This window comes from Physella acuta, unplaced genomic scaffold (assembly GCF_028476545.2).
Source record: "Physella acuta isolate Inbredline_101_S28 unplaced genomic scaffold, ASM2847654v3 ptg001938l, whole genome shotgun sequence".
Classification (NCBI taxonomy): domain Eukaryota; kingdom Metazoa; phylum Mollusca; class Gastropoda; family Physidae; genus Physella; species Physella acuta.
The window spans coordinates 1-14,199 of NW_026733443.1; the positions used below are offsets into that span (position 1 = coordinate 1).

Consider the following 14,199-nt stretch of genomic DNA (forward strand, 5'->3'; position numbering starts at 1 on the left):
AGCATGTCTCTTGAGAACCGCGGCACTGAAGAATTACTTAGTGCAGAATTTATAGTTGATAATGTTACAGTGAAAAACGTTATAGTTGATAATGTTGATAATGTTACAGTGTAAAATATTATAGTTGATAATGTTACAGTGTAAAATGTTATAGTTGATAATGTTACAGTGCAGAATGTTATAGTTGATAATGTTACATGGTAAAATGTTATAGTTGAAAATGTTACAGTGTAAAATGTTATAGTTGATAATGTTACAGGGTAAAATGTTATAGTTGATAATGTTACAGTGTAAAGTGCAGAATGTTATAGTGCAGAATGTTATAGTACAGAATGTTATAGTGCAGAATGTTATAGTGCAGATTGTTATAGTGGATAATGTTAAAAAGCAGATTCGGGTCTGTAGGACCCCCGTGAGTCCTCGCAGCTCTAATGTGTACCTGACTTAAGTTATGGAAACACAGGCATAACGCTGACTACACTATCCCCATGTATGGCCACATCATTTAAACAGACGAACTCTACTTCATCAGCTCCATGTCTATTGGGCAAGATCGGTAAAATCTGATGATAATCTTGATCATGGACATTTTATATTACAGCACATTATGAATATATTATAATAAATGCTTCATATCTACGAGCCCATCAAAAATTGCTTCTTGATTATTTCACAGTTGAAGAACGACCGACATTACAGTACTTGTGTTTGGGACTAGCCTGCGCATAGCAAGGGACATAAGAACACCGAGACAAAACTGGCCGACGACTAGAATAACCTTACTAGACTAACGCGACATAGTATAACCCAACCTAATAGGACGGTGAATAGCACTTCTCGACTACGCGGACAACACTTAACTTGGCTTAAACAAAAATTTAGACCTGACTAATGCCAGTAGAAGACTGATTTAGAAACAGAGTTAACCGACTAAGTTCACAACATACTGCAGTAAATACAAGACGAAAGGAGAATCAGCCTTCGTCGAATACATTTTTGAAGTCAGAGGCCACAGCAGGACAAGGGCGACCACTGCTGTGTTTTTAGTCGACCTTGGGCTCTAGCTTACACACAGATAAGTGGCGACGCCTCTGATACGCTGACCATGTTTATGCTACCAAATATTTTGAGGGAAAAATAATGTGAGTTTAACCCCCTACTCAAAACCTTAGATTAATATCATATTCGTAATCCTAATCTTTATCTACTCCAAAAGCATCTAAACATATCCTCAATCAACCTCAAACAATAACTTAAACCTCAACCCCATCCCCATCCCCAACCCCCCACACTCACCCTCACCGTACCCGTACCCGTACCCGTACCCGTACCCGTACCCGTACCCGTACCCGTACCCGTACCCGTACCCGTACCCGTACCCGTACCCTCACCCTCACCCTTCCCCTTACCTCAACCTCAACTTCAACGTCAACTGCAATCTCAACCTTATCCCTAACCTCACCCTGATCCTCAATTGAACCTTAAACTCGAACTAAAACTAACTCAAATCCTAACCCCAACAGCAAAACTTGACACTATCCTTGCCTAACATTTGGTTTTGAATCCAATCTCTCAGGAAGATGCCCCCTATACGCCAGAGCTACACCAAAGACATGCCACCAGAAGCGCTGCTACACCAGTCGTGCGAGGCCATCCTCTCCCCCTCCCAGAGCCACATCATCGAAATCCTGTCTTCGGAAGAGTACCCACTCGGTACGAGGTAAAACCGTTGTCATGGAAACGGTGACCCGCTGCTGTGGTGTTTGTGGCTGGGGCAGTGGCGTAGCTACCGTAAAGCTAGCGTAAGCAAGGCATAGGGGCCCAAGGCAAATAGGGGCCCTTTTTGAAAGTTTGAGGGGGAGGGGTGCAAATCGAAGGTCTGGGGGGGGGGGGTGCAAATCGAAAGTTTGTCCCCAGTCGCCGGGAAGGTTCGCTACGCCTCTGAAGGGCCCACTAACACTTTTTGCATAGGGGACCAAAAATCCTAGCTACGCCACTGGGCTGGGGGTTTCTTAACATTAGAAAGACTTTTTTTTTTTCTTGGTGGTTTCTGAGTTGATTGGCTAATCAGGCTCTGTGAATGTTCTAAAGGCTAGGCAGTTATCTGGTAAGATGTAGAGTCACAGTAGAGTCACAGCCATACCTAAAGAGTTAGTCACATCCTTAGGAGTCAGAGTCACAGTAGAGTCACAGCCATACCTAAAGAGTCAGTCACACCCTTAGGAGTCAGGGTCACAGTAGAGTCACAGCCATAGATTTAGAGTCACAGACACATCATTACAGTCGGAGTCACAGCCACACCATAAGGGTCAGAGTCACAACACTACTCTTAGATGTAGAGCCACAGTAGAGTCACAGTACAAGAATCACAGCCATACCCTAAGAGCCAAAATCACAGCCAACACCTTAGAGTCAGGGTCACAGTTAGAGCCACAGCCATAGAGTTAGAGTCACAGACACATTCTAGATTGATAGATTGATAAGAGTCGGAGTCACAACCCCACACTGAGATGTAGAGTCAGTAGAGTCACACCCACCCCCATTCTAGTACCAGCACATAGATACGCGACAAAAAAAAACTGTGGGGGAAAAAAGTTGAAGCTATTTCATTCAGCGTTATTGCGTACTCAGCATTAATTGGATATATCCAAATATTTCTTGAATCACACTTGTCCTCGAATCCACATACTTGCTGATGGTAAAAGACCTTCAGCTTTATCTGTTTCGCAAACTCAAATAAAGTGAGTTGTGTAACATAACACTCATAACATAAAACTCATAATACTCAGTGGCGTAGCGAGGGGGGGGGGCGGGGGTGCGGACTGCACCGGGTGACACCATTTAGGGGGGGGTGACACCAAGACAAAAAATAGCAATATATATACAGAAAAATTATAATTTTACTTAATTAAATTTTTAATTAGAGTGTATTAAATAGTCTTTTAAGAACAAAGTGGACAAAATACCGACACGGGTGGAGGGGGGGGGGGGGGGTTGGCACGTTGACGTAAACCTGCTAATGATAAAGAAAGCTTGCAACGCCCAGTTGAATTTATAACCTAATATAGATGCGAATCTTTAGTATTGTCTGAGCACAGTTTAAAGCAATCACCGTGGGGGGTGACGACGAGGGGGGGGGGGAGAGTTACATCAACTTAACGTTGCAATATATATGCCTGAGAAAAACGGTTTGGTTGCGAATCGTAATAAGCTATATGTTAATCCGTGTATGGGGGGGGGGAATAAAATTAAATATATCCAGCAGAAATAAGATTTGAATACATATACACATGCGTATACACATACTTACAAGTGTATATGGAATATATATATATATATATATATATATATATATATATATATATATATATATATATATATATATATATATATATATATATATATATATATATATATATATATATATATATATATCTTACGGGGGGGGGGGGTGACACCAGTAGGTGTCGCACCATGTTACACCCGACCTCGCTACGCCACTGATAATACTATCTACACCGCAATTTACTTCTTTTGAGTCAGAATGGAAATTACGTATTGAATTAAAATACGGCGTTTCCAGTTATAGAACATAAGTATATAAACCCGAATAGTCAAAAAACTTCGGATCCCTAAGTCTACTCAGCTTATATCGGTACCTGGAAACGTTTGGTAAAAGTAAAGACGGCTTGGCATCGAGTTTATCCTTTCATGCGCCGAGGCTATAGGGCTGGTAAGTAGGTCACAAACCAGTTCTACGGCTCAATAAAACCTGCATGAGCCATAGAACTGTTTATTGACCTACTTACCAGCCCTATAGAAATAAAGGCCTAAACTTGACTCGCCAGAGTAGCAGGCATGTTTGAAATTGATATGACCGTTTCTATATTTAAATTGTGTCGTTGTGATTTTCACAGGTACTCACGCTAACCGGAAGACGTTCAAGTACTCGGCGGATGTCGTCATACAGGACAGCAGGAAAGGTGAGGGAAGAGGTCAAGGTTACATGTGTTCAAGCCTAAGTGATTACACGTGTAACGGTCTAAATGATTACATGCGTACATGCCGAACTGATTAAATGCGTACATGCTAAACTGATTAAATGTGTACATACCGAACTGATTAAATGTGTACATGCCGAACTGATTAAATGTGTACATGCCGAACTGATTAAATGTGTACATGCCGAACTGATTAAATGCGTACATGCCGAACTGATTAAATGTGTACATGCCGAACTGATTAAATGTGTACATGCCGAACTGATTAAATGTGTACGTGCTGAACTGATTAAATGTGTACATGCTGAACTGATTAAATGTGTACATGCCGAACTGATTAAATGTGTACATGCCGAACTGATTAAATGTGTACATGTCGAACTGATTAAATGTGTACATGCCGAACTGATTAAATGTGTACATGCTGAACTGATTAAATGTGTACATGCCGAACTGATTAAATGTGTACATGCCGAACTGATTAAATGTGTACATGTCGAACTGATGAGTACATGTCTGATTACATGCGTACAGGCCTTTAGGACTTTACAGGCGTAGGCATTTAATGACAGAATCAGATTTACAGACTTAAGACTAGACACAAAGTACTTTACAAACAGGACATTACAGAGATATGACTTATCATACCGAGTCATACAGATTTACGACTTTACAGACGTACTAGACAGAACGTATTTTTACTGAACTAGGACTTAACAAACTAGACCTTACAAATCTATGACTTTACTGACAAAATGCCTTACAAATCTATGACTTTACTGACCAAATGCCATACAGATTTAGGATATTACAGACCTCTGGGCATTATACGCTTAGCACTTTACGAACCTAGGGCTAGCTAGAGCTAAGAATCTACTGAGCCTGATCGCTTCAGATCTAGCACATTACAGAACATAGTTTCTTCCACGCATCGCTTCTACCGCCCCCCCCCCCTCCCCACCCCCCCCCCCCCCCCCCGAACGAAATGGAAATTATATAGCAAATATATACTTTTAACAGTGTCCGCCCCCCCCCCCCTTCCGAAAATTTTAATCCGCCCCCGAAAATTTCAAGTGCCCACATCCCCCCCCCCCCCCCTCCCGGAGAAAAAAGTCTGGAAGAAATACTGGTAGACAATTAAATGGCTACAAACTAATACGAAAACAATTCTACCTATAATGTGTTTGCCTTAGCCTGCACACGCTGTCCAATACTTGCTGAGTTACTCAGCCTTAAAGGGTACCTGGCATAATATTTTTAACGAAAGTAAACGTACCCGGATAAATCCTCCGGGCATCGCCTCCATATGATACCACAAACTCTTGCACTCTTATCGCCGTGAACATTCGCGTCATACTATATATATACTTAACGTTTGTGAAGCGTCGTCACAACCGAGAAGAAAATAACAATAGGGCTTGTAAGTAGGTCATGACTTCTCGTTCTCGTACTTGCCAGCTAGTAGATTTCGAGACCGTAGATTTACAAGCCCTATTACCATCATGACTTATGTTAGTATTGAATGGTTAATGTTATTCTTAAGTTGAAAACTCATTGATACGAGTTGTAAAAGAACTTATATTTTGGGCAGGCAAGAAAAAAGTCAGGTCTTCAAGAAACCCGGACGATTGGGACGGTAAGATTATTGATCCTTTATTAAAATTGATTAGAGTTATAATTAGTTGACAAGCCACTTAACTGCCAACTTTAATAAGCAAGAAATATTACTTTGGATTAAGACAACGATGGAGTATAATAGCTATTAAATGCATTTCTAAAGGTCGAAGTTATTAGCTGGATTACGAATTAGTTTTAGCTTTAGCGCAAAATGAGATAGTTTTGTTGTGTACAAAGAATATTTATTCTTATTTTTACGATTACTTCTTCGACTTTTTAATTTTATTTTACAATTGTTTCAATGGATTTATAGTAATATAACTTAGCTATTTATTTTGAAACGTGTAGACTTCGAAATTAGTATTTATCTTTTTTATAAATATGTCGGCCTGGTTCGATTATTACTGGCTTTGTGTCCTTTATTTAAAATGCCATTGATGGAAAGGACCAGTTGTTACTACTAGAGCACAGACAATGACTATGACCGAATTCAAAGAAAAATTCAATTTAAAATCAGATACGTTTAATAAATTTGTGTAAAACAAAAATTGTAAAAAAAAAGTTGATATTATTCTGATCTGAACACTTTTCGGACTCTCCCATTCGATGTATAGTACTACTAAGCATGATTTTTTTTTGCCCACAAATTAATTGCATTTAATATAGAGTTAAATAATGCTAAAACTGGATAAAAAAATAAGCGTGTTGGATCTGGCCTAAAATTTAATAACAAGGAAAGGCGAGGTTGACTGGTAGAGCTTACGACTGCAAACTCACGCGTCTCGAGTTCGAACCCCAAGTCTCTAGGATGCCTCTGAGTACACCCAGCTATATTGGGTACCTGGCACGGTAGAGAAACCAAAGCAGCTGGGCAGAGTACTGGCCAAACTACCCCATACTATGTCGAAGTACTTGAAACAGGTGAACTCTACTTCATCTGCCCCATATGTATGTCTGGGACAGGAATTGGAAAGGATGATGATTAATGTCTATATTTTGAATCATAACCCCATCAACAGCCATAAAAAAAAGTGTAATGACGAGTGTAATTGATGTAGATTTTTTACTAAATGTTTGAATGTTTTACAGAGGACGATGTACGAGAATTCTGTGAGTACATTTATGTATCTATGATAAGACAATCAGATAAGAGATACCTAGTTTGTCAAATGTAATATAAATTAATCTCAATTATTTTTTCTTTTGATTATAAATTTCCAACAAAAAAAAAATCAAAAATTTTCTTTTCGCTATTTTTTTTTAAAGTTTAAATAGTTTATAAATGAATTCACGATTTTTTGATGCTTTATATCCCCCCCACCTGCTTATTTTTACATTTTACCAAAAAAGTCAGGCACTTACCTACATTAAGTACAAACGTTGATCGTGCATGCAACCGAGTTAGACAGAAAATCATTAGTTTGTCAGCTAGAGACGGATTGAATATATATAATTAATTAGACACACACTCGCACCTATATATATATATATATATATATATATATATATATATATATATATATATATATATATATATATATATATATATATATATATATATAAATATATATATAGGCTACACAATGTACCCACACCACCATTTGATTGTATCTAAACGTACCCCACCCCCCCCCACCCCCACCTATTTAAAATTAATGCACCATATCACTGACCAACTTGTATTTCAATATATTTCACCATCCATTAGTCTAATAGCGCTGTACCTCCACACATCTAACTAGACCACCACCCTATCTACCCCCACGGTCCTCCCCCCTACCCCCCACCTGTATAAATAGGGCTGGTAAGTTGGTCGCCAACTAGTTATATGGCTAAGGCAGGTTTTATTAAGCTGTGGAATTGGTTGGTGACCTACTTACCAGCCCTATCGTCTCCAAAATCCTACCCACAGCATGGTATTTGTACTACCACACGGTGCTATAAAACACATGTACTCCATACAGGGAAATCGCGAGACAAGAAAGTTCAAAGCAGCGACATCGATGTCAATCCTGCGCTCAGTGAGTAGAGTTAGTCTTACTGTACTAGCTGATTTCGCCCGTGGAAGAAAATAATTGCAACGGGCGCTTGGTTGATATTGTTTTGTATTTTATATTCAACCCAGCGGTGATCATATATATATATATATATATATATATATATATATATATATATATATATATATATAAATCTGTTAAATTATCCTTAGGAGTTTTGTATTTTTAAATGTTGTTTGTATAATTCTACATTATTGAAGTCGTTTATATATCATTGTATCTTATATTGATCTAGCTAAGAAGCACGTGTTTATGTTAGTTTTGGGCTTCCGTTTGAAGATAGTTTTAATTCACCTATTGTGAAAGGTTAAGCAAACATAAAGGCGCACCTTCAGAAGTCCTGTTACAGCCTAAGATATTTTATTAAAGAAAAATATCCTTCTATAATCCGATGAAAGTTTTTAGAACAAACACTAAAACCTAAACAAATTACTAATTAAAATAAACGGGAAGATGATACTTAGCTCTAGCCTAAATAAAATTTAAAAATAAACTTACATTTTAAAAACTCATGGCCAATGTATTAGCCTGCTTGTGAATCTGTAACAACCAAACATTTTTGTTTCACAAAAACTCGTCAGGGTGAACTAACCATCGAAAGTTTGGGTTTTTACATAAGAACATGTGAACGGTGTTTAATGGGGGCACAGTGATGGGACATTTTGTCAGGGATATTTTGCCTGGGATAATATGTCTGGGATATTTTGTCTGGGATAATTTGTCTGGGATATTTTGTCTAAGATATTTTGCCTGGGATATTTTGTCAGGGATATTTTGTCTGGGATATTTTGTCTGAGATATTTTGTCTGGGATATTTTGTCTGGGATATTTTGTCTAAGATCTTTTGTCTGGGATCATTTGTCTTGGATATTTTGTCTAGGATAATTTGTCTGAGATATTTTGTCTGAGATATTTTCTCTGAGATATTTTGTCTGGGATATTTTCTCTGAGATATTTTGTCTGGGATACTTTGTCTGGGATATTTTGTCTGAGATATTTTGTCTGGGATATTTTGTCTGGGATACTTTGTCTGGGATATTTTGTCTGAGATATTTTGTTTGGGATATTTTGTCTGAGATAATTTATCTGGGACATTTTGTCTGAGATAATTTATCTGGGACATTTTCTCTGAGATATGTCCCATGAGATATTAATGTCCATCGGATATTTTCTCCTATAAGAGTTAAGCCAAAAGCTTTTAGTTACGTCCTTACTCTGATGAAAATAATCAGCCTGGAATCACGACTTTCGTCTCCTCAGTGTTGGCCCGTGAGAAGTTCAACAGAAAAAAAGGCAAACAGAGAGGAAGTACCCTGAGTATCGAAGGCTCCGATCCTCGTGAGTACTAGTACAGAAATTTGCGAGAGGAATGAAAGAGTCGTGTGTTGATACCAGTGGTGTAGACTGGGTGGACGTTGGGGGATTAGAACAGCCACCCCACCCCCGCACACTGTCAATCCCTCACACACACACACAATGATAGCTACCTCAGTTTGCTGTTTAGCACCACCCTCATATTTTAGGTTAGGTTTGCCTGTCGCCCCTCCTGGGACATAGACCGCTGACAAGAGCTTTCCAGATCTTATAGTCTAAATAATATACAATTTTTACCAATACATACATACATATATATATATATATATATATATATATATATATATATATATATATATATATATATATATATATTAAATTAATTTGAAAATTCTCCAACATAATTAAAGTCCCCACCAGCCATTGATTCCTCATAGCAAACACAACTGTATATAACTTTTTTACCTGAGTTAAAAAAAAAATTATTTAATTTATTGTGTCCCCCCCCCCCCCTCGCTCCACCGCACCTTTAAATATGTCTAAAAGCAACACCGTTTCTATGACGTCATTGTCGTTTAGACGCAGCTCCCATCTTGAAAGATCTGCTGGAAGTCTCCGAAAGTAAGCCGTCCAGGGTGGGGAGTCCAGTCGTTATACCACGTTCAGAGGCTGACGGTAAAGGTAAGACATTTCTTACAGTTCAGGTTCAATGGCCTGGGCATGCAGCATTTCGTGTCCGTCGATAGTTGACTACCCTACCATAGCGATGCACTACCCTACCATAGAGAATGCACTACCTTACCACAGTGATGCACTACCCAACCATAGAGATGCAATACCCTACCATAGAGATGCACTACCCTACCATAGAGAATGCACTACACTACCATAGAGATGCACTACCCTACCATAGAGATGCACTACCTACCATAGAGATGCACTACCCTACCATAGAGATGCACTACCCTACCATAGAGATGCACTACCTTATCATAGAGAATGCACTACCCTACCATAGAGATGCAATACCCTACCATAGAGAATGCACTACCCTACCATAGAGATGCACTACCCTACCATAGAGATGCACTACCTTACCATAGAGAATGCACTACCCTACCATAGAGATGCACTACCCTACCATAGAGGATGCACTACCCTACCATAGTGATGCACTACCCTACCATAGAGATGCACTACCCTACCATAGAGGATGCACTACCCTACCATAGTGATGCACTACCCTACCATAGAGATGCACTACCCTACCATAGAGATGCACTACCCTACCATAGAGATGCACTACCCTACCATAGAGGATGCACTACCCTACCATAGTGATGCACTACCCTACCATAGATGCACTACCCTACCATAGAGATGCACTACCCTACCATAGAGATGCATTACCCTACCATAGAGATGCACTACCCTACCATAGAGATGCACTACCTTACCATAGAGAATGCACTACCCTACCATAGAGATGCACTACCCTACCATAGAGATGCACTACCCTACCATAGAGATGCACTACCCTACCATAGAGATGCACTACCTTACCATAGAAATGCACTACCTACCATAGAGATGCACTACCCTACCATAGAGATGCACTACCCTACCATAGAGAATGCACTACCCTACCATAGAGTTGCACTACCCTACCTTAGTGATGCATTACCCTACCATAGAGATGCACTACCCTACCATAGAGATGCACTACCTTACCATAGAGAATGCACTACCCTACCATAGAGATGCACTACCCTACCATAGATATGCACTACCCTACCATAGAGATGCACTACCCTACCATCCAACCCATCCTCAAGGGTACACCTTGTGCACTGCCCGCCCACGATACACTATATGTACACTCTCCCCCCCCCTATGGTACACTACACGTTCACTGCCCGCCCCCCCCTATGGTACACTACACGTTCACTGCCCGCCCCCCCCCCTATGGTACACTACACGTTTACTTCCCACCCCTCCCCAACACACACGGTACACTAACGTTTACTGCCCTCTCCCCTCCTTAACCCACACGGTATACAGCACTACCCCCCTCCTATGGTACATTTACATTTACTGACCCCCTCCCCAACACACACGGTACACTAACGTTTACTGCCCCCCCTCCCCAACCCACGCGGAATACTAACGTTTATTGCCCCCCCCCCCCCGCTCATGGTAGACTACACATTCACTGCCCCCCCCCCTCCCCCAACCCACATGGTACACTACATGTCGCAACGTAAAATCTATCCTCGAAGCAAAAACATCATAAAACAAAACGTGTCACTTCGAAAACTTAAACGACAAAAAATAACAGTCAACAAAAGTGATAGAATTAACCGCCACTGTTTTGTTGTGTTTACTTCAGGCGTTGGATCGAGTGGATCTTCTACTGCCAGTGGCGCTTCTATCGGCGGGAAGAGAGACAAGAAAGATAGAAAAGGTAACATTGATACCGATAAGTTAGTGTTCATTGGTCTGTAAAAGGTCAATGCTGATTGGTCGGTTTGGGTGATAGTCGAGTGGTCCGTTAAGAAAAAATTTGATTTGTCGATTGAAGTGAGCGAAGGGTGGTCAGGAAAAGGTAAATGTTGATAAAAAAAAACTGAAGTGTTATGTTTGAGGAACAGTTGTGAAAAAATTATTTTAAAAACTTATTTTTAAGGTAGTAGTTAGTTTTCTAAAGTTAATGGTTAAAATTGTATTTAAGGTAGTAGTTAGTTTTCTAAAGTAATTCGTTCGTTCAGTATCTGGCGCCATTTAAATCAAGGAAATCGACTTAATTAGCCTAATGATATGCAGAGGCGTAGCGACCCTTCCCGGAGACCGTGGACAAGCTTTTGATTTGCACCCCCCCCCCCCTTCAGGATCTCGATTTGCACCCCCTCCCCCCTCCTCAAACTTTCGACATAAAATATAATTTATATATTTATTTGTATGTTTATTCGGAAGTTTAAAAAAAACAACATCTATTCCGTTAGCCTATTACCTCTAATTTAAAAAAAAAATGTATATTCTCACGCAGAGGCGTAGGGAGGGGGGGGGGGTGCGGACCGCTGCGGGTGACACCATTTAGAGGGGTTGACACCAAGGCAAAAAATAGCAAAATATATAGAGAAAAACTTGAGGGGGGGGGGGTACAAATCAAAAGTTCGAGGGTGGGGGTGGAAATTGAAAATTTGAAAGTTTGTCCCCGAAAAGGGTCGCTACGCATCTGGGGGGGGGGGGGGTGACACCATTAAGTGCCGCACCGTGTGACACCCGACTTTACTACGCCACTGTTCTCACGTTAATGAATACTTAATTTATCTTTAGGTTCAGGGAGTGTGGAAACAAAGTCCAAAGGAAGTAAATCCAAAGGAAGTAAGTATTAGGTAGAAATGCTACGGTGTTTCATTCATTGTGCTGTAAATGCTTTATGTGTTAAATGCTGTGCTGTGAAAGGCGACTTTGTTGTATACTGTAAATTTGCCTTTTCGGAGAGTTGTTAAATGTTAACGTACTTTTTGTATCCTTTCGTACGTGACGGTGTCCGTGGGACAGGTGAAGTAGAGTCCACCTGTATTACTGACCTCGGCTTATGAAGGGATAATGTCATCAGTACTATGCCCAGCCGCATTTGCTTTCCCTAACGTGAGGTTTCAAAGCTGGATGGGCTTATGGGCGTTCTGCATAGAGGAATCAGGGATTAGAACTCGAGACTTACGGGTTAACAGTCTTATGCTCTACCATCCTACCACGATGTCTGATATATATATATATATATATATATATATATATATATATATATATATATATATATATATATATATATATATATATATGTGTGTGTGTGTGTGTGTGTGTCTGTCTGTCTGTCTGTCTGTGTCTGTGTGTGTGTGTACATTTATGAAAAGCCTAACTTGGTATGCATTACATATAAATCTGATTTCCATTATGGTTTTCTATCTTTGCAGAAAAAAAAAAGCAGCAAGATGGTAAGAATAAATATAAATACATAATCACAAATACATCTTATGAAACCTCTACTCTCCCTATATACATACAAATATGTATTTATTTGTATATATACAATACATGTAAAATCGTACATAAACCCAGTGTTATTTACCCTATCAAACTTATAAAACTTTCACTGTTTTTTTTTTTATCTTACTGAAAAATAGACTAAAATTCGTTTAAACAATTTATGAAGAATTTACAACAAAAGTGAATTAGCATTTAATGTTGTTGTTTTTCTTAAGGGGATAAGGATATCGACACATCACATGCTGATGGTGCTCCAAAAGGTAAGTAACAGGTAGTCTTGGTGTCACAGTTAAGTAACAAGTAAAGCTCCCTTTTCGGACCAGATGTTCCATGGGGCAAGTGAAGTAGAGTTCACCTGTTTCTTAGTACTCGGCTTATAAAGGGAATGTGTGGTCAGCACTATGCCCAGACGCCTTTACTGTCCCTAACGTGGGCTAGGTACGCATCAGAGCTGGATAGACACAGGGACGTTTTACTGACTTCTTCTTCTTCTTCGTTCTTAATTTTTAGTGTTGGGAGGGATCGAGCCTTATCTGCCAGAGGGTTTGAACTCGAGACTTTTTTTTTCGAATTTATCAACCATGAGCTTTGCCGACTCGACCATGCTTCCATCACAATTAGGATTACGTGTTAACTGGTTATGCGCTATTAAGGCCATTGACTCCGATTTCAGCCTGCTTTTCTTTTTGAATTTGCTTCCATGGCCTTTGTCCAACCAAGAACAAACTACAAGGCAGCAGTTGTTTGATTTTGGAGTTGTCTCTCCTAGAAGAGTGGCTGTCCCCAGCTGGCGAGGCTCGGATTCGTACTCGAGGCTTTCGGTGTGACTAGTCTAGCGCTCTACCATTAGGCCTCTTCGTTCCCTAGTATTACACTTAGCGTTGGTTTATATCTTTAAATAAATATTCGCTCACCCAAAAGCATACATTTATATTTTAACTAAAAATTATTATTTCTTTGTAATTTTTGTATAGTAATTAATACACGAAAATTCAAATATATTTTTTTTAATTTATTTCATTTTGTTTCATTTAATTTAACACAATTAATTCTATTTCATGTATAATTGTCCATGAATGTTTTCATAAAGCGTCGAAAAGCAAGCAAGGTGTGAGCAGACTTGCTGGCCAATTGAAGCCACCCGGAAATGAAACTGACCA

At 39.6% G+C, this 14,199-nt stretch overlaps 1 protein-coding gene across 1 annotated transcript; it reads left to right on the top strand.

Moving 5' to 3' along the window:
• Nucleotides 1–289: 289 nt before the first annotated feature.
• On the top strand, nucleotides 290–9,024 carry LOC131931293 (uncharacterized; the record flags this gene model as incomplete). The annotated part of the gene is made up of 7 exons (XM_059288032.1): nucleotides 290–435; nucleotides 1,577–1,713; nucleotides 3,918–3,983; nucleotides 5,593–5,637; nucleotides 6,708–6,728; nucleotides 7,583–7,639; nucleotides 8,936–9,024. Coding segments are annotated over 7 exons (561 nt in total), but the record flags the coding sequence as incomplete, so codon positions are not given.
• Between the last annotated feature and the right edge of the window lie 5,175 nt (nucleotides 9,025–14,199).